This window comes from Leguminivora glycinivorella, chromosome 20 (assembly GCF_023078275.1).
Source record: "Leguminivora glycinivorella isolate SPB_JAAS2020 chromosome 20, LegGlyc_1.1, whole genome shotgun sequence".
Taxonomy (NCBI): Eukaryota; Metazoa; Arthropoda; class Insecta; order Lepidoptera; family Tortricidae; genus Leguminivora; species Leguminivora glycinivorella.
The window spans coordinates 12,788,592-12,808,307 of NC_062990.1; the positions used below are offsets into that span (position 1 = coordinate 12,788,592).

Below are 19,716 nucleotides of genomic sequence, written 5' to 3' on the forward strand. Positions count from 1 at the left end.
ACGCAATGATAATAATTTAGCTTTGGTGAATGCATGGAGGGCATACGTACAAAATTGTTTGCGACGCCATGGGCCTCCCTAGACGCAAAGTACTTTTACTAGATTTCCGCTTGGAAATCTTTGCAATGCTCATTAAAGCACCAAGAAAACGGCGTAATGAATAGAGAAGCATGTTCGAATGACGTTTCACATGGTAAAACACCTGTGAGGCCCAGAAAGAGTCAGAGCTCGCCAGCACCTTGCATCTATCATATTTGATAGTTATTAATCATTTGCCTAAATTTGACGATATGAAATCCCCCAAAACCTGCATTCCCCATTGGAATCCTGATCCAGTCGAACTAATACACGTTGCATCAACGTTTCAACAACGTGTACCTTTGCATTACACGCAAAAAGAAATGTTTGAAAGATTTACATACGAAGTAAGTGATAGTTGGAATGAGATTTTTTTCGTCAATTGTTTTTTTTTATAGTTTTTTAATCGTTGTATTATGTACACAGATCAATACAACAAGATGGCCCTTACAGGGCGACTCGCGGTCACCAAGCATACGACAAATAAGGTTTATAAAAGTTTGAACGCGTGCGACACCGATCAGTAGCGCCCAAGTATACGACCCGCTAACAGTGTCCGTGTCCGCTCGGGAAAAAATCTTAAATAATCAATTTTGGTTGCAAACAATGGTCTCTTACAGCATAAAGTGGTGTGGCAAGTCTTCTAACACTTCTACATGTAAAAAAGATGGAACAACATTCCACAGTTAAGTCAAATTAATTATTTTGTTGAATATTGTTTATTGTCCGCGGAGTTCATTTATACTGGTCAATATGGTTGTGCTGAGCGGCGCCGAGGCGCGTCCATCCCTCTTTACCGAGTTAACAATGTGATATGCTATCCCTTTCACGTAAACGACTAGGCATGGGGCCATGTTAGTTTATGTCTGTTGCGGGAACTTCGTACTGCCGTTCGTACCATGTGCTACCATTTTATGAAATATAAAAGAAAGCAGATTTGTAATAGTGAATAATTATCTAGAATCTGTAGAGTCTGTAGTGGTATTTAGTTCATTGATTAGTTTAGAATATTTAGTTGGTTATTTAACTTAGTAAACGTAAGTAAAAATGCACAGTTTAGTTATTAGTTACTAGAATGATTTTTATTGAGATGCTATCACAATTATCATCCTCCTTGCGTTATCCCGGCATCGGCATTCGCCACGGCTCATGGGAGCCTGGGGTCCGCTTTGGAAACTACTACCAAGATTTGGCGTAGGCACTAGTTTTATGAAAGCGACTGCCATCTGACCTTCCAACCCGAAGGGTAACTAGGCCTTATTATAATTTAATTATAATATTATAATTTGTTGCAAAACAAATTCACATTTGGCTTCTAGTGGGGTGTTCTGTGATTATGTAAAAACGAATAATAGATGATTATAAAAAAAAAGTTTTATTATCTAAAATAAGATATTTAGTCACTTTTTACGTGTCCTTCCGAATTTGCACTTTTGTGCATTTACATATAGGTCCTGAACGTCACTTTCCTGCATGCGATTTTTTTATTGATTAAAGGCAATAAAAAATTTTATATTATTTTTTACGAGTATTTGACGACCATTGAAAACTGTTCACATGCATTTTTTATGAGATTTTAGAAAATAATTTTCTCGGTCGTAAAGGGCCATGGTATTTATTTTATTCATGTCTATTTAACATATCATTATTAGACATTCTACACGCGGATATCGCATATGAATCTTAAAAAAAACTTTCGACGTTAAGTAACAATAGAAAGTGCGAACGTGCGTTCCGTGAGAACGCGCGCCACCCCTGATTGGGCCGCGAACTCGCGGCCGCCAGCATGTACTTGTAGCGCGGCGATAGAATCGCGGAGTGAGCCGCCCCTGCTACAAGTTCCACAACACAAAGCTTCTCGAGTTGTCACATAAAATACAAAATAAAAAGCATTAAGGGTCCTTTTGTGAAGGGAAGTCATGTTATTCGTTGGGTTGGTTGCAAATCAAATCATAGATTAAAAAGGAAACAACATAATAATGTTAAAATGGTATATTTATTACAATCAAATATCTCCGTCCGGCATTGTAACGCTTTACAAAATTTGTCTGTTGCCGACTTCAATAACTCTAACTTTGTTATAAAATTATATAATCTTTTGGTACATCCCCATAAGTGCACTTCAACGCTGTACCCCCTTATTCTTAAAACGTTCACTAAAGTTATCAAGCCGATAAAGTTCGTTTGTCCCTTTCTATCACACCAATACGTCGGAAAGGGACAAACGACTTTATCGGCTTGATAACTTTAATGAATAAGGGGTTACTGTATAAGATAGTGACGTAAACGCTACCTTTTACATATTAAGTGGAAATTCAATTTCCCGAACGAAAATTCGTTATTTCGGCACTGATTTGTAATTATGCATTTTCTGGGTGATTTTACATGGACTTTGCGAATGTTGGCAACACTTTTAAGTCGCCATGACACTTTTATTTTTTTCAAAATGGACGAAAGAGATGAAATTTCGCTAAATATTCGCATTATACTTGTAAAAACACCCGTACATTGATATTTTTCTGACTAAAATTAAAAATAAATTTAATGTCAACAATATAATTCATACTCTTACATGGTACTCATCACCTTGGTCTTCGATTTACTTAAGAAAAAAAGAGAATATGTGAAATCCAGTGCGATATTCAACGCAAAAAGTTCCTTATGTCCCATGTACTTATTTTTCTCACTATTGTTGTAAAAAAACATTATAAATATCACGAAGCAAGCGATTTGACTTGAAAGTTGTATTGATTTATATTTGACTTAAGAAAATATAGTTATTATGTTGGCAGAACTGAATTTCGATACAATTATCACTAAGCCTCGCTCCGAATGATATGCCGCGGGCCCCTGAGATTATTCTTTATAATTTAAATTTATATAATTAATTCTTCCACCGATTTTGTACTAAATGCTAAATTATTTACAATGAAATAATCAAAACAATAGTTTTATTTGGTAGAAGCCCTTAAAACGAGGAGGAAAAGTTGACAAATTCATTGAATTTAATAAACACAATCTTAGCGGGCGTTCCAGGCATGCTCTGGCACGGACCGCTTCGCCCATCGCTTTATAGAATACCTTAGCTCACTCTTACTAAACAATGGAAGATAAACAATACTCCAAACAAGCTATTACATTTCGAAAAAACATTTACAAATTTAACCTATTAAATCTAGTTCCCAAACAAATATACACAAACAACCTAAGTTCGTCTTAATGGAAAGAGATCTGTTTAATGTATTCTGCGAGGCGCCATGGCACTATATGGCGTTCTTTCACGCTATATGGTGTTCCTTGACGCTATATGGCGTTCCTTGACGCTATATGGCGTTTTTTGACGCTATATGGCGTTCCTTGACGCTATATGGCGTTTTTTGACGCTATATGGCGTTCCTTGACGCTATATGGCGTTCCTTGGCGCTATATGGCGCGGCATGGCGCCCTCTGGCGTTGCATGGCGCAACATGATGCAAAAAAATACAGATAGGACTCGTATATTTCAACTATGGGCCAAGTGCGCACTCACACAAAATTACCTATTAATTATTATATTATCTACTGAAATACATAATAACCAACATCAAAGAATTAACTCTAATGGTAATAATAAGGAAAAAAAGGTATCGTAAATATATTAAAGTAATTAAATAGAGGGATTTAAAAATAAAAACAGGTCCTATTTATGGAACTAGGGTGGAGCTAACTACGACATAACTTACTCTCCAATAAATAATTTCTTCCCATCACTACGCTGAGCAGAGCGCCTGTTTTTATTCCATCACTATTCTGTCGATATTTAAAGGCTAGAGGGCGCTAGTGGACTGACACTGACAACATTCTGTCATTAAAAAAAGAAAATTGAGTACAGTCGCCATCGGATACACTCAATGGTAGGTCTATTCTGTATATGCTAGCAAAACAATATGTTAGGTAAAAATATAAGTTAATGACAAAAGCGATTTAATAAAAATTTTGTTCACTTGAAGTCGTGTTCGTTAACCTTTTGTCATGACGTAAATACTTTTAGTATGAAAATCAAGAATCAAAGGAAGTAAAGTTGAAGAAATGTAAAGTTACTAAAAATTAAAAAATCGTCAGAAATTAAAGATTAACCCCTTATTCATAAACGTCCTAAAGTTATCAAGCCGATAAAGTTCGTTTGTCCCTTTCTATCACACCGATACGTCGGAAAGGGACAAACGAACTTTACCGGCTTGATAACTTTATGAATAAGGGGTTATATATTTGCCTACAAAATGTAATTTTTAATGCATGAATGCTGTCAGTGTAAGGCTAAGATAACTGTCTATACGATTCTACGCAGTGTGATCTTATTATTATTTGACAATCCAATCGCGACAGATGAAAAGTTATTAAAGGAACTTTACATTCTCTTTGGTTGATTAGGGCCAGTTGCATCAACCATATTTGACAGACACATCAACGTCACGCAGCAGACGTCTATGGAACTTCCCATACAATAGAATTTAACGAACGCTTCATCGGTGACAGACGGTTTGATGCAAGCGGCCCTAAGAGACAGATATACAAACTTTCAGCTCTCGCTGTTTGCTAGAATTTATTCCGTAGAATAACATTTGTATACGAACTGAAAAAAACTGACCAAAATATTATATCATAGCAATCTTCGTTACTATGGAAACATGTATTTAATACGATATAATTAGTCTTTCACTGTACCTATTTCGACATTGACTATACCCAGCTGCAAAAGTACATACCCACTTTACATAGCACAATGGGCAATTTGCAACTGTACAGCGCTAGAATCGTAGACAGTTAGCTTGTTGGCCGACCCTCTTGCTATTAGGTCAAACAGTACAAGCTTACCTTGTTTACCTAAGTATCCTTACCAAGACTTTGACACTTATTAACATAGGGCTTGATGGTAAGTCTTCGTAGCCCATGGACGCAAACACCACATGAGTTAAAAGGTGTTTCTATAAGTCTCTATCGCACTTACAGTCTGGCAAAAACAAGTTCGTCCATTTCAAATCAATTAATGTGAAAAAACCTCCGACATGGCTAAGAATAAGAACGCTCCCGAGTAATCTGGCTTTCAAATAAGAAATTATCCGTTCGAAAGCTTCGAAGCCACAGACAGACAGACAGCAGACACGTCAAACTTATTAACCACGCGTCGTTCGCCATATTGCCATTCTATCTACTTTTTTTTTGTGTCCAGAAAGTGTTAATGTCAAAGCCGTGGTAAGTACACCTTAGTATACAAATAAGCTTTTAGTTTGCACCTAAATTTTGTAACATTCACCTCCTATTAGGGCGCGAGCGGGTCGCGCGGACGGCAGTTTTCCTACTCGCTTTGGCTTTACGCGTCTTCTTACCTTCAGACGACTCTGCTCTCTTATCCGACTCAAACGAAAACGCCGGCACTATAGTTTTGACCTGAGAGGGAGATAGACTGACCTCTAGCCGTCTCATTCTTGAGCGTGTCATACGAACATTCTGTTGAACGTCTACTTTAAGCGGGGCTAATTTCTTTCGCCGCGCGATTTTTCGAGTAGCCTCTTTTTCAACGCTGTTTTTCGACTGCCTTCCATTTTGCGTTTTCTCTCTAAGAACAGGTTTAGAGTTCACAATTTCATCGTATTTTCGTTTTCTAGTAGTTCTGGTTACTTTTTCGTTCTCTATTGATTCTTTAGGTCTGCTAGGGGTAGGTTTCTCCTTACTCCTTAGCTCCCTAGTGTTTCCTTCTCCGTTAACTTTAGTTTTAGGTTTAGGTTCAACTTTTCTGCGTTTCCTGGGTACTGGTGATGTTTCCTGGGGTTCTTTGGGCTTCTTGGCGCGACTAGTTTTCGGGAAGGCGACCTTGGTGCCGTCAAGGCCCTGGCTGCTTTCTATGTAGATGTAGTCGTCTAGTTTTGATCGGGATTTCGAGTAGGTTTTTTCTACTGGTTTCACGCTGGGTACCTGGAGAAGAATGGGATAGCAGTTAAACACAATGTATAAGGCTAAACTGTACAATAATACCCGAAATAATAGTTGGTACAGCCGACTCTAATAGTGTCCGGGGAAAAAATGCTGGTGCATATAACTTTATGGCATCGGAATTTCCTTATGGAGCTCTTTCTTATCTTGCCGGCGTAGCTTTATCTGACGTTCATATGCGCATTGTAATATGCCTACTTGAAAAATAAATATTTCATTTTCATTTTCATTTTTTTCATTTTCATTTCATTTACGATATGTCTGAGTCTCTTTTGTTCAACTTTTAAGAAAGCGAAGTAAAAAAAAAAAAATCATTAATGACTGTTTGGTTAATAAGTAAAACTGCGAATTGTTGTAACTGTATTTATTTCACGACGTAACTACAAAACGCAATACGTAGGCCTCCTCATCAGTATCTTCATACCAGACTTCTTCTTCGACCAACTCTAAGCTTACCTCTACATCATTGTCTATAGAGTTGTTGTCTCTACTCTTGATGGTGTTGATGGTGTGTATTAGCTCCAAATCTTCAGGAACAAGGGTAACTCTACATTGTCTCTACTCTATAATTAAATTATATGAACTCACCTCATCAGCATCTTCATGACTGACTTCTTCTTCGACCACAGGCGTGTCCAGTGTGTTAGCTTTAATCAGCTCTACATCGTTGTCTATAGAGTTGTTTTCTCTACTCTTGATGGTGTTAATAGTGAGTATTAACTTCAAATCTTCCGGAATAAGGGCAACTCTACATTATCTCTACTCTTAACTAAATTATATGAACTCACCTCATCAGCATCTTCATGAGTGACTTCTTCTTCCACCACAGGCGTGTCCAGTGTGTTAGCCTTAATCAGCTCTACATTGTTATCTATAGAGTTGTTATCTCTACTCTTGACGGTGTTCATGGTGTGTATTAGCTCCAAATTTTCAGTAATAAGGGTAACTCTACATTATTTCTACTCTTAACTAAATTATATGAACTCACCTCATCAGCATCTTCATGACTGACTTCTTCTTCCACCACAGGCGTGTCTAGCGTGTTAGCCTTAACCAGCTCTACATCGTTATCTATAGAGTTGTTGTCTCTACTCTTTATAGTTAAATTATTTGAACTCACCTCATCAGCATCTTCATGACTGACTTCTTCTTCGACCACAGGCGTGTCCAGAGTGTTAGCCTTAATCAGCTCTACATTGTTATCTATAGAGTTGTTTTCTCTACTCTTGATGGTGTTAATAGTGAGTATTAACTTCAAATCTTCCGGAATAAGGGCAACTCTACATTATCTCTACTCTTAACTAAATTATATGAACTCACCTCATCAGCATCTTCATGAGTGACTTCTTCTTCCACCACAGGCGTGTCCAGTGTGTTAGCCTTAATCAGCTCTACATTGTTATCTATAGAGTTGTTATCTCTACTCTTGACGGTGTTCATGGTGTGTATTAGCTCCAAATCTTCAGTAATAAGGGTAACTCTACATTATTTCTACTCTTAACTAAATTATATGAACTCACCTCATCAGCATCTTCATGACTGACTTCTTGTTCCACCACAGGCGTGTCTAGCGTGTTAGCCTTAATCAGCTCTATATCGTTATCTATAGAGTTGTTGTCTCTACTCTTTATAGTTAAATTATTTGAACTCACCTCATCAGCATCTTCATGAGCGACTTCTTCTTCGGCCACAGGCGTGTCCAGTGTGTTAGCCTTAATCAGCTCTACATCGTTGTCTATAGAGTTGTTGTCTCTACTCTTGATGGTGTTGATCGTGTGCATGAGCTCCGAGTCTTCAGGGAGCTCGACGGCCGTTTCTGAGGACTTGCGTTGCTTGTTCTTGCTGCGGCGTTTGTAGAGCTCGGCTTTGGTCATGTCCTGAAATAGATTATAATTTAGTATAACAGGCAATAGGGATGACGAATAAACAAATGGCATTCTGTTTAGTCCGTCAGATATTGAACACATATTTTTCGCTTTATCTCATTAATGACGCATCAAAGTTCCGGAGTGGGGGCTTGTGACGTCACTTTTGAGTAAAAATTGTACCTAGGCGTGACGTCACGCGAAACTTCAATGCACTGTACCGTCGTCATTTTTCGTTCACGACTTTCACGAGAAAAAATAAATAAGTGTCCAAAATTTTTTGATAATCTACCTGACGAACTAGTTTTTTTTAGTCGTCTCGCCTATTGGTAAAAACACTTGCTTTAGGATTGGGTATTCATTCTTAAACAGTATATTTATATGTATTGACATTAATATAAAATAGGTACAAAATATAATGCTGTCGCTCGATATCTCCCATACTTATATTTCTGGCCTTAGCGTCTATTTCAGACGATTTATGGTGTGAGAAACATCGCTTCTGGTGGATAAACAGACAATGCGAGAGCGACATACTTTGCTAGATAGGTGCCTGTTTCGCTACGGTGCCTTCTTTCCCTTAAGGGCCAGTTGCATCAACCACATTTGACAGACACATCGTCTATGGAACGTGGAATTATGGACCTCCCGATATAATAAAATTTAACGAAAGCTTTAACGTTTACAGACCCTTAGTCTGCAAATGCCGCAAGCCTCTGAGAACTCGCGACCATCTCCAATGTACTATCAGCTGCAAAAGTGCAAGGTGAATTTATCAATGAATTCATTCATAATTTGTCCATGCACTTTTGCAGCTGATAGTACTTTATTAGTACACTTGGTTCTTTCAGTTTCGGTGGTCGATCTTAAAGGCTGTCCTTCATACTGGAGCTATAACTATTATGTATTAAGGGTACTCACGGCTAGTTTAAAGCTGCCCTGGTCATCATGGACACCTGGCAACACATCATCAGGCGAGACCCGACGGGACGGTTCCCGCGCTAGTAGAGATGCGACTTATATCGCGTCCCCTATAGACCCTATAGGTTTCCATGTCCAATGTCAACCCGCATGATACTTCGTGTAGGTCCTGCCATGATCAGCAGCAGTCAGCTGGCACTCTGTTGGTGGTTTGAGGAATAACCCGCGGTCTAATACTGGACCTGTAATTATTATTAATAGTATACTCACGGCTAGTTTAAAGCTGCCCTGATCATGTCGCACATCATCGCGAGTCGACTTCCCGCGCTAGAAGAGACGCGACTAGTCGCTTGCTGTCACTTGAGATTGCGTCCCATACTGGACCTGTAACAATTATTAATAGTTATTTATTTATTATTATTTGTAAAGCAGGCAGGCAGTTGTAGTAACTGATAAAGCCTGTATCCAGTTGTCGGTAGAGGTTTCAGGTGTTTATCAAATCACCGTTTTTAGGGTTCCGTAGTCAACTAGGAACCCTTATAGTTTCGCCATGTCTGTCTGTCCGTCCGTCCGTCCGCCCGCGGATAATCTCAGTATCCGTTAGCACTAGAAAGCTGAAATTTGGTACCAATATGTGTATCAATCACGCCGACAAAGTGCAAAAATATGTTTTATTGGGGTAAAAAATCACAAAAGTAGATCTTTATAAAAACTTTCTAGGAAAATTATTTTCAACTTGATAGGTTGAACAGTTTTTGAAAATAAATACGGGAAACTACGGAACCCTACTTATACTGAGCGTGGCCCGACATGCCCTTGGCCGGTTTTTATCTAATAATATTTGGATTTGTACAATCTGACCTTTTAATATTTGACAAAACAATTCAATGCGCACGTCAAAGTAATGAAGTGTCGTAATGTGATTTGTACTTTTACTGTGTTAAATGAATATGTAATTTCGTTTTTTCTTCACGTTGTTTTAATAAACGTCGCGTCGCTCGCTTTTGGCTCACTCAATAATATATTGATTTAAACTAACACGACCTTCACTCATATTATTAAATTAAAACGGGACTTAATCGCGTGTATCTACCCGTGACCACAGACGTAATGTCATGTCCGAAACGTCGGGTTAAATATAAACGTAAGTTTCACTCAATGATCTCAAAACACGACTTTATTAAAGTGAATGGTGATGTAACGAATCTAGTACATTTGAATTATAAAACAGTAGGCTAGTTTCCTACTAATCAAATCAGCTTCTTTTTAAGAACTGACAAAACGATTTGCTAATATGGAATTACTATAAAATACTGAGCTGAGGAGTGACGTCACGGTCAATTCATTTACTTTATATCATAAACATAACTACTGTCCATATTGCTTTTAATTATGTAGTGCTTTATTTCATGCACTGCATTAAAAAAAAAAATATTTTAAGTATAGGAATCTAGCCTATTATTGCTAGAATTTGTGTCATTACAAGTTTTATTAACAAATTATACATTTATACATATGTATTTATTAACATTAAATAATGTAAGATACGAACCTTCCATAGAGAAGCTGCCTTGTCGGATGCGGTCCATATACGAGGCGACTGGTTCCTTCTTGGAAGTTGGCTGGAAGGGCGCTTTACCGCATAGCATGCAGTACTGTAACAAAATTACATATAAGAAGTCACTTCATAAGTAAATACAGTACAATCCGCTTAATATGATTCTGATGCGACCTACCTACTTAGTAAATAAAGCGTCTTAAACGGGAAATCGTATGAATCGTGAAAATAAACTGACCTGCCGGGGCCGGCCTAAAATGGAATACTATGCGAGAAATCGCATTAAGCGTAAGGGGTTCTACTGTATATAAAGTGTTTTGATTTGAAAAGATTTTCGAAGCGCAGTCTTTCGATGGGAACAGTAAGAACAGCTAGGGGAGAAACTTCCTATACTGAAGCGACTGAATGGCATCAGTTTCCACAGGACTAGAGTGAATGGAAAAATCTTGGAAGTCAAGATCCATTTTCGGTCGCTATTATACTATATAGGCTAAAAAAGAGTGTAAATACAAGTTCTAAGGAGGGTTTGGGTTGCCGAAGACTCAAAGGACAATAGATGGAACTAATTAGTCCGTAGGTCCTTCCGTCATTAGCACACCGCACTTTCGTTGAGCTCTGGCAGCCTTACTCAACACAACACTATGAGTAGGGTCTAGTGCTATTTCGCTGCGGTCTTCTGTAAGGCGGAGGTACTTCCCCAGTTGGGCTCTGCTCTAGATTCGAGCGAGATGATATCCGCTGTGCTGTGCCCTACCACACAAAGCGGAATAACATTCGCTATGCCCTACCTCCTACAGCCGCTTCGCTCTATCTGTCTCGTTCGGGAATACAGGCGCGAGTTTATGGATGTGTATGTATGTAAGGGAATGAATATGTGACTCACCAAAGAGATAGAGTATTATAGAGAGTTACTGTCGAAGTCAAATGTGTAATCACAGTGCATAGACTGCCATCTCTTGACACAGGCTTCTTGCAAGTTTTACTTTTGAACCTCAGTTTTGACAATTTGGCCCATATTCTTAGCCTGATATGTGTTGTGTCAAATATTAATATTAGCGCCATCTAGCTGAGCGTACCCCAAAGGTGTAATGCAATCTAGGCCACCGTACCTTTTTCTGTATGGTACTGAGGTACGTTTTTTTCTTAGACTTTATCTGTCTATACGGAGTTCAACCTTACTTGTCCAATCATGTAAACAAACACTGCTGGAAAACATTATCTCACTTTTCTCTGGAATTGCACATTAACCATCACTATACATGTTATTATACACTTAAATAGACTCACAAAGTATTGAAATCAATCAAAAAACCACAGAAAAGATCATTTCTAAAACGATTTTCATCAATAGTTGTGATTACGAACGGATGACATCAAAAACTCCTGACATTACGAAATCTAGATTGTCTATGAGTCGTAATGTCGGGACAACAACTTATCGTTAGGAACGATCGATATTAATCATCGATCATATTTGACGTTTCGTTTGTTTACATGATAGGACAAGTAAAGATGAAGCGACTATATATTTATGTGTTCGGTACTCACGAAGATGACGCCGAGACTCCAGATGTCGCAGCTCGCGCTGTAGCCGGGCGCCGCGCCCGAGCGCGCGCGCGCCACCACCTCCGGCGCCGCGTACGGCAAGCTGACCAACAGATTTACTTATTACACCACATGTCTGACTAATACCACAGTATAATAAAGAGTATTATCATACAGTATGGCTACTCCTGCTCCCCGCTGAAAGTGCCGCCCACCCCCTCTCGGTTACCTCACAGTTACCGTCTGTCAAAAACGCGAACAGTCGACCTGTTATATGTCACTCATACAAGCATAGTACGCGTTCACCTACACGAGCTTAGACTGTGTGCTTAGGAACGCGCCTCTTTCATATATTTAATCGCCAGTGTCCGAGGTGTGCTAATAGGTACACTAATAATGACACTATGACTATAGTTATTTTAATGGCATAACTTCTGTAAGGCCGATATTACACTATCATTTTTTTTTAATACTACGTCGGTGGCAAACAAGCGTACGGCCCGCCTGATGGACCGCACCGTAACCTATGGACGCCTGCAACTCAAAGAGTGTCACTTGCGCGTTACCACCCCATTAGAATCTTGTACATTCCCTTTTGCTGTGTTAAATACACAGTAAAAAGGAGTGCACAAGTTCCAAGGAGGGTTCGGGTTGCCGACGACTCAAAGGACAATAGACGGAATAAGTCAGTTCCGTAAGTCCACCCGTCATCAGCACACCGCACCCTCGTTGAGCTCTGACAGCCTTACTCATCATAAAATCATAAAAAAAAAAAATTTTGAAAAACCCCCGACATAGTGGACCGATTTTCATAAAACATGGCTAAGAACACTCCCGACTAACTCAGCTTTCAAACAAAAGAAACTAAATCGAAATCGGTTCATCCGTTCGGGAGCTACGATGCCACAGACAGACACACACACAGACAGACAAACAGACAGTGGCGGTACAGCCATATAAGCCCAAAAGCCGGGCTTGCCCTAACATTTTTAAAATCGCGCGCTAATATTAGATATTATTAAGTTCTCCATAAGTGAAGCTCACGGCCGACCGACCATACGGTACAGACCACAGCATGTTGCCATGTTTTGCCGTGGCGCTAGTGCAGCGCGGAAGAGCACGTTCACTACGTTCAGCTATATCTTGCTCGCTCGCACTCGTTGGCTTGCAATGGGGCTTGCTCTTGCATCCTTTTTTTCCTAGCTTTTAGCCTACATTCTGCCTAGCAACTTATATAACTATTTGTAGGTATATATAGAACATTTGTTCCACGATTTAAGCCGGGCTTTTGGTATGAAGTGAGGAACAAGATTGAGCGCGCGTTTGATTGACAACTTCAAGTGTATTATTATTTAGTCGAAAGTTTTATTTGCGTTAAGTGAATGTGCTCTTCTTCGTTTTCTTGTTATTAAGTGTTTAATTCGTTTAAAAATCCAATTGACAATGGATGAATTTGTTCCTTGTGACGGTGACAAATGCGTGGTACACATATTACTCGACGAAGGCAAGGTAAAGTAGTTAAATTTTGCCCAAAAACGAGACATTATTTCCGCGCGAAAACCAACGCCCGGCTTGTGTATTTCTCAGAAAAGTGCGGCGCGTAATAGAACATTTTGTAGGGCTGTGAGTTCGAAAATTGAAGATTAAGTAGTTAGATATTGCCAAAACGTACCTTTCGGCTTGCCTCACTTTGAAACCCTAGGCACGCCACTGCAAACAGACACCCCGTCATTTTTGCGTCGGGGGTTAAAAATATGAGCATAGACATCTCGCCACGCCGCGTGGTCTTCCGCAACCACGAAACGTTGGATTACTGATGTGCTGACGGAAATTTTCCAAAATTCTGATATTTTCACATAGGAAAACTTTGGAAACTTTCCAAACTTTGTATGGACAATTGTGTGGATGGAAACTTTCCATTCATACATTTAAATTCCCTTTATTATTCGTTATTTGATGTGTTGCATGTTTTAAAGGGACTGTTAGTTCGTTGCATAAATACATGATTCCAGGGAACGGTCCCGTATCCCCTACGAGGGTTTTTTAAAAGGTATTTTATTTCGTTCGACTTTGCTAATCAAAGCCGTTCCAGACAAAAAGCCATTGTTCATTAAATAGCCCAAATCACATGAATACCACTTGAATGGCTTTCCCATTAATTTGACTTAGCTTTAGGAACGGGTTTCCCTTTGCTTTCCTAACCTTGAGATCTATAAGTACCTATTTCAGTCAATATACAACTGAGCGGTTCCAAATGATTATTGAAAGAAAGGGAAGCCCCTTCCTCTATGTATATAAAAATAGACATTTATTTACAGAAATTCGTAGTGCTAGAAAAAAATATCAGTTAGTAATCCCTCCTTCAAAAATGAAAATGCTATCTAACAGCCCCCAATATACAGCCATAAGAATTTATAATAAGTTACCTAATAATATTAAGTCACAGGAAACATCTCAATTATTTTATAAAAGCATTAAGTCACTTTTACAACAAAAATGCTATTATTCTGTGGATGAATTCTTTACTGACATTTTTGATTAATTAGTTTTGTGTATAATGTAGTGAATAATTGACATTTTTAAGTAGCTATCTAAATTTGAAATAAGCAATTAATGTAATTCTTACTATTATAAGCATGTTAATGAATGAATCTAGTATGTAAGTTTCTATGTTGCTATACCCTGACGGGTGCATGTTGTGACCTAATCTATAAAAACACCTATTTTAAACACATGTGTATGCAATAAATGATATGAATATGAATACATTCAAGTGACTGCGAAAGGGAAACCCCTTCCTACAGCTAAGTCAAATGAATGGGAAAGCAAGTCAAGTGGTAGGCATGTGATTTGGGCTATTTAATGAACGGCTAAGCCGTTCAATGGCTTTGTCGGAGAAGAGGTTGACCGGACCCTGCATGATTCAGAATCATCATAAAATAATGTTAACAGTGTATACCTGAAGCATGGGGTCATCATGCGAAACCGCTCCTCGCACTCGGGGGTGCGACGAGCAAACCCGAAGTCCACAACTTTCACTTTAGCCTCGTGCAGGCGACACGTCGTCAGCATTATATTCTGAAAGAAAAAACAATTTTATTAGTAAATTAATTAATATATACGTATCTACCCATAACATCTTTACGGCCCGGCCACGACATTGGTCTAAGCGCAACAGCGGTGATCGGCGGCCATACATTTTGTAACGAAACTGATAAAATACAAGCGTCTATCAGGTATGTAAAAAAAGCTAATTCTCAGTTTAGTTACGTAACGAAATGTGACGAAACTTAGAATATAATCTTAGAATTTTTCACATATAGGAATTATTTCCCTCAAACGTGTAATGAATAGGCTACTTGCCTCCTAGTCAAATCAGCTTCTTTTTAAAACTGTCAACACGATTTTGAACGACTTGCTAATATGGAATTAATATGAAATCGAATTGAGTGACGTCACGGTCAACTAATTTACTTTATATACACCGTGTTTCACTTAACACTAAAAACCTGAAAACAGTTTGTTCAGAATCGAGAGTAGAATCGATTGAGCTATATCTTGATGGGGGTAATATTTTTATTTAAATTAGTATTATTAATTATTTTTTACGTGCCCATTCTATTGTACTCGTAATACAACATTGTGTATATCGCATTGCTAGAGGTTGTTTACCTTTTTTCAGTATTTAGGGGTATTAATACTGGCCGGTTACTTGGACGATTATTTTTTCCGCTACTAGTTTGACGTTGTTTGTCAGTTTAATCTTAATGTTTATCATAAGTCATAACAAATTGAACTCGTACCTAATTACAACCTTGTCATTTTGAATATTGAGTTTATTTGCTTACTGCGATTACCTGTCCAATTTGAAGTTTACTGTGACAAAGCTTTAAAGTGTTTTACAGTGACATCTTAGCTGTCTATTGGTAAACCTTATGTCGTTGCAGTAACGTACACAAATAAATAGTGTTATGGTTTATGATGGTAGTTAGCAATTATTTTATTGAGTGTAGAGCTAAAAGTCAAGTAGAGCTGTACAGAAAATTAAAAATTCAATTAAAAAAAAAAGTAACGATCAGATTAAAAGATGAATACTCTAGATGAGTTTAAAAAAATAAAAATCAGTTGGGGTGTCTGAGGTTTTGAGTGATACCGGAAACACCGTGTATATATTTCTATTTGATTTAGAATATATAAATTGGAGTTAAAAATAACTTCTGTCCCTCTTTTTCTTATAATTATCTGACGCTTTATTTCGTGCATGGTATAAAATATTTTATTTTAAGTACAGTCAAGTTGCTTATTGATCTAAAACTGTATAGATCTGGAAGAAATCCCTCAAAGGGATAAGTTCGCCTTTGTACTGTTCTTTACTGTAATTACTGTGTTTTTTGTTATTAATTGTACAATAAAGAGTTTACTACTACTACTACTTAAATAAGTATCAAAATACATAAATAAAAATATATTTTATTTACCAACACAGCACGATATGGAAATATAAGAACTTATAAAAACTTAGTAAGTAGAATTACAGATGTGTGTGCATTAAAATGGATGAGACTCAGCGAGACCGCTGATTTTCAGTTCCCAACCAATAAACTTAAATCTAATACTTAACTAAATAACTAGCTTACTAGCTAACCCGGCGAATGGATGGAAATAGTGGCTAGCTCTGGTACTGTAGACACAGTGTACAGGCTAGCCTGCAGTGTCAGTAGAGACTCACCTCAGGCTTGAGGTCGCGGTGCACGGCGCGGCGTCTCTGCATGTGTCTGACAGCGCACGTCAGTTGCGCGAGTAGTCGCCGAGCCACGCGCTCGCCGATACCGCCGGGTGTGATGTGTGTTGATAGCTCCCCGCCTGTGGCTAGCTCTGTTACTATAGACACAGTGTACAGGCTAGCCTGCTGTGTTAGTAGAGACTCACCTCAGGCTTGAGGTCGCGGTGCACGGCGCGGCGTCTCTGCATGTGTCTGACGGCGCACGTCAGTTGCGCGAGTAGTCGCCGAGCTACGCGCTCGCCGATGCCGCCGGGTGTGATGTGTGTTGACAGCTCCCCGCCGGTAGCTAGCTCTGTTACTATGTAGGTGAACGCCTGTGGAAGCGAAATAATGCTATTAAAAATTCAACCAATTTTTCAGTCGATTTAGAGTTCGTTAGCCCTGTGAAGACAAGCTCTAGACAGAGAGACATGGAGAAATATGGGAGAAGCCTATGCCAAAGGCGACCAGATAAAACGTCTGCAGAAAAAGGCTAGCAGAAAGCAGTACGTACGTAAGATTGTTAAGAGCTTAAGATCTAAAAGTAGTTTGTCAGGACATAAAGTTTCTAATGGGTTGGTAACGCGCACGTGACACTCTTTGAGTTGCAGGAGTGGCAGGTGACGGTGACCACTTTAGATCAGGCGGACTGTATGCTTGTTTGCCATCGATGTAGTATAACAAAAAACATAGAGAATGGCACATAAATAATGTTTTCAACGGCAACCATAAACTAAAAAAAATAAGTTATGCCATTTAGGTTTAGCTATGGAAAAATATCAGCTGGGACGAAATAGTCAAAATCCAATCTTGAATTTAAGATATCAAAATATTTCTTGTAAGCTTTAAAAAGCTGAGTGCTTCCACTCAGCTAGTTTACTAATTTTTACTGTATACTCTCACAAAATTTTATCTCTCATAAATTTTACAAGCATTTTACTATTTTGCAATAAATAAGGTAAACTTACCGAATCTTGTACGACTTCGTGTAGCGTGATGATGTAGGGGCAGTCTTGGCATGCTTTTAGTAGTTCGATCTCCTGTTTGATGTCTTTCTTCTGAGTTGAAATTATCTGTAAACAAAATAGTAACATAATATAACCTATGTAAATAGTAACATAATATAACAAAATAGTAACATAATATAGGTAACCTAAGAAACTAAAATTAAAAAAATAGTAAAATCACCGTAATGTTATAAGTCAACCAGAACAGGTGTATCTTCTTATATCAAACTGGTATTCGCTTACTTGAAAGTTATCGGAGCTAGGCTTCTGTGTCCCTCAGATAAACAACGTTCATTTTCATTTTACTTTTTCAGGGATCTTTCATCTCTGGACAACCTCTAATGTTATTACTTTTCTTGCACAAAAAACAAAGCAATATGAAGGTCAATTACGCTGGGGTATTATCAAATGAAATTGAAGATTAGATACTTCACAGGCGATGTATAATTTGTGTTTTTAATGTGTATTTTTTTAATTATATTTTTATTCACCAGTGTAGTTTTGATAGTTTTTAACAGGTGGCGCTAAAAAATGGAGGTACTATTCTTAGTATGATGATTGTAAAGCCTATATAGATTATCCTTGATGCCAACTAAATCGTTCAATTCTCTAACGGTCATTTGTGTTTCTTAAGTATGAAAAAAATGTAATAGTTACCTTAACAGCGTATTCTTTCCCTTAAGGTGGCTCGCTTAGGTTACCCGAAGCTCAGGCTGCGTTAGATGGCGTTAATCTGCAAATTACCAGTCTTATTTTTTTTTTTTTTTGTGGAGTCGTACAGGCATTTATATACTTTCAATTATGCTTCGCGAACATTTAATATTAAAATTGACGTATTACAACAAACATTCAACTTCTCATTGTAACGTTAATCCCCTTAATGTAGATAAATTTACTATTTTACACTATTTTTAAGTACCACTCACACATACAAACAGTGTTTTTGTATTCCTTCTAGTCGATAATTTCACGCGGCGACAGCTTGTTTAAATAGCCTTGCGGTAAATACGTGCCATCGCATGATTTGCATGGAAGTACTGGGTTCGAGTCCAGGACTTTTTCTCTTTTTTTTTTTAATACTACGTCGGTGGCAAACAAGCATACGGTCCGCCTGATGGAAAGCGGTCACCGTAACCTATGGACGCCTGCAACTCAAAGAGTGTCGCATGCGCGTTGCCGCCCCATTAGAAACTTGTACACTCCCCTTTGCTGCGTGTGCACAGCAAAAAGGAGTGTACAAGTTCAAAGGAGGGTTTGGGTTGCCGACGACTCAAAGGACAATAGACGGAACAAATTAGTTCCGTAAGTCCTCCCGTCGTCAGCACCCCACACCCTCGTTGAGCTCTGGCAGCCTTACTCACTGGCAGGAACACAACACTATGAGACACTATTTTTTGTTTTATTATTATACATAAATGTATATGTACTCGTACAGTAGTTACTGAGCGTTTTCCACAAAAAAGATTAAAAACCTATTCTCTTACATGGTAATAATTTTTGGGTTCGTCGAACTCAGAATTTCTAACATAATTATCCTAATCTGATATTTTAAAAAATTCCAAAAAAGTATAGATAAATTTTAGTTTCTAAACTACGATTCGAATGATTTTTTTTTCTAATTGTTTATTTTCGATGGAGCAAGGGTATTCAAATCGCTTTTGAAATCTTAAATTAGTAAATGAAAATGCAATAGTTAACTGAGTAACGTAATGCTTTAAAAACTCAAGTGGACTTTTTTATCTAAGGAGTAATTTCGATAAAATATTATATTTAGCGAGGGTATTAAAAGTTGTGTTTTATATCTCAACTTAATAAATAGAAAATCAAAATGACAATAAAAAAATCAATATGTTCTCTGAGATAAAATTGATACCTTCGGCTCTCCATTCTTGCTCGGTCAGTAAAAAATACGAAATTTATATCCAAAAAAAAATACAAAAAGTTTATAGAATCCTGGGAATCGAACGCACCTTCACGGCGTGACAGACGACTGTTCTCCAACGACGCCAT

At 38.2% G+C, this 19,716-nt stretch overlaps 1 protein-coding gene across 1 annotated transcript in view; it reads right to left on the reverse strand.

The window, feature by feature from the left end:
* Positions 1-5,367: 5,367 nt before the first annotated feature.
* The window catches only part of LOC125236937 (probable serine/threonine-protein kinase HSL1), a 139,287-nt gene continuing 124,938 nt past the window's right edge, over positions 5,368-19,716 (reverse strand). Inside the window, exons 13-26 of the mRNA XM_048143856.1 lie at positions 17,668-17,772; positions 16,867-17,034; positions 14,897-15,015; positions 11,941-12,040; positions 10,387-10,489; positions 8,985-9,076; positions 7,569-7,925; positions 7,369-7,500; positions 7,037-7,273; positions 6,837-6,968; positions 6,637-6,741; positions 6,445-6,567; positions 5,737-6,030; positions 5,368-5,505 (exon numbers count right to left, since the gene is read on the reverse strand). Coding sequence (XP_047999813.1) covers positions 5,368-5,505; positions 5,737-6,030; positions 6,445-6,567; positions 6,637-6,741; positions 6,837-6,968; positions 7,037-7,273; positions 7,369-7,500; positions 7,569-7,925; positions 8,985-9,076; positions 10,387-10,489; positions 11,941-12,040; positions 14,897-15,015; positions 16,867-17,034; positions 17,668-17,772 — 2,205 coding nt within the window. The remainder of the gene's footprint in view (positions 5,506-5,736; positions 6,031-6,444; positions 6,568-6,636; positions 6,742-6,836; positions 6,969-7,036; positions 7,274-7,368; positions 7,501-7,568; positions 7,926-8,984; positions 9,077-10,386; positions 10,490-11,940; positions 12,041-14,896; positions 15,016-16,866; positions 17,035-17,667; positions 17,773-19,716) is intronic.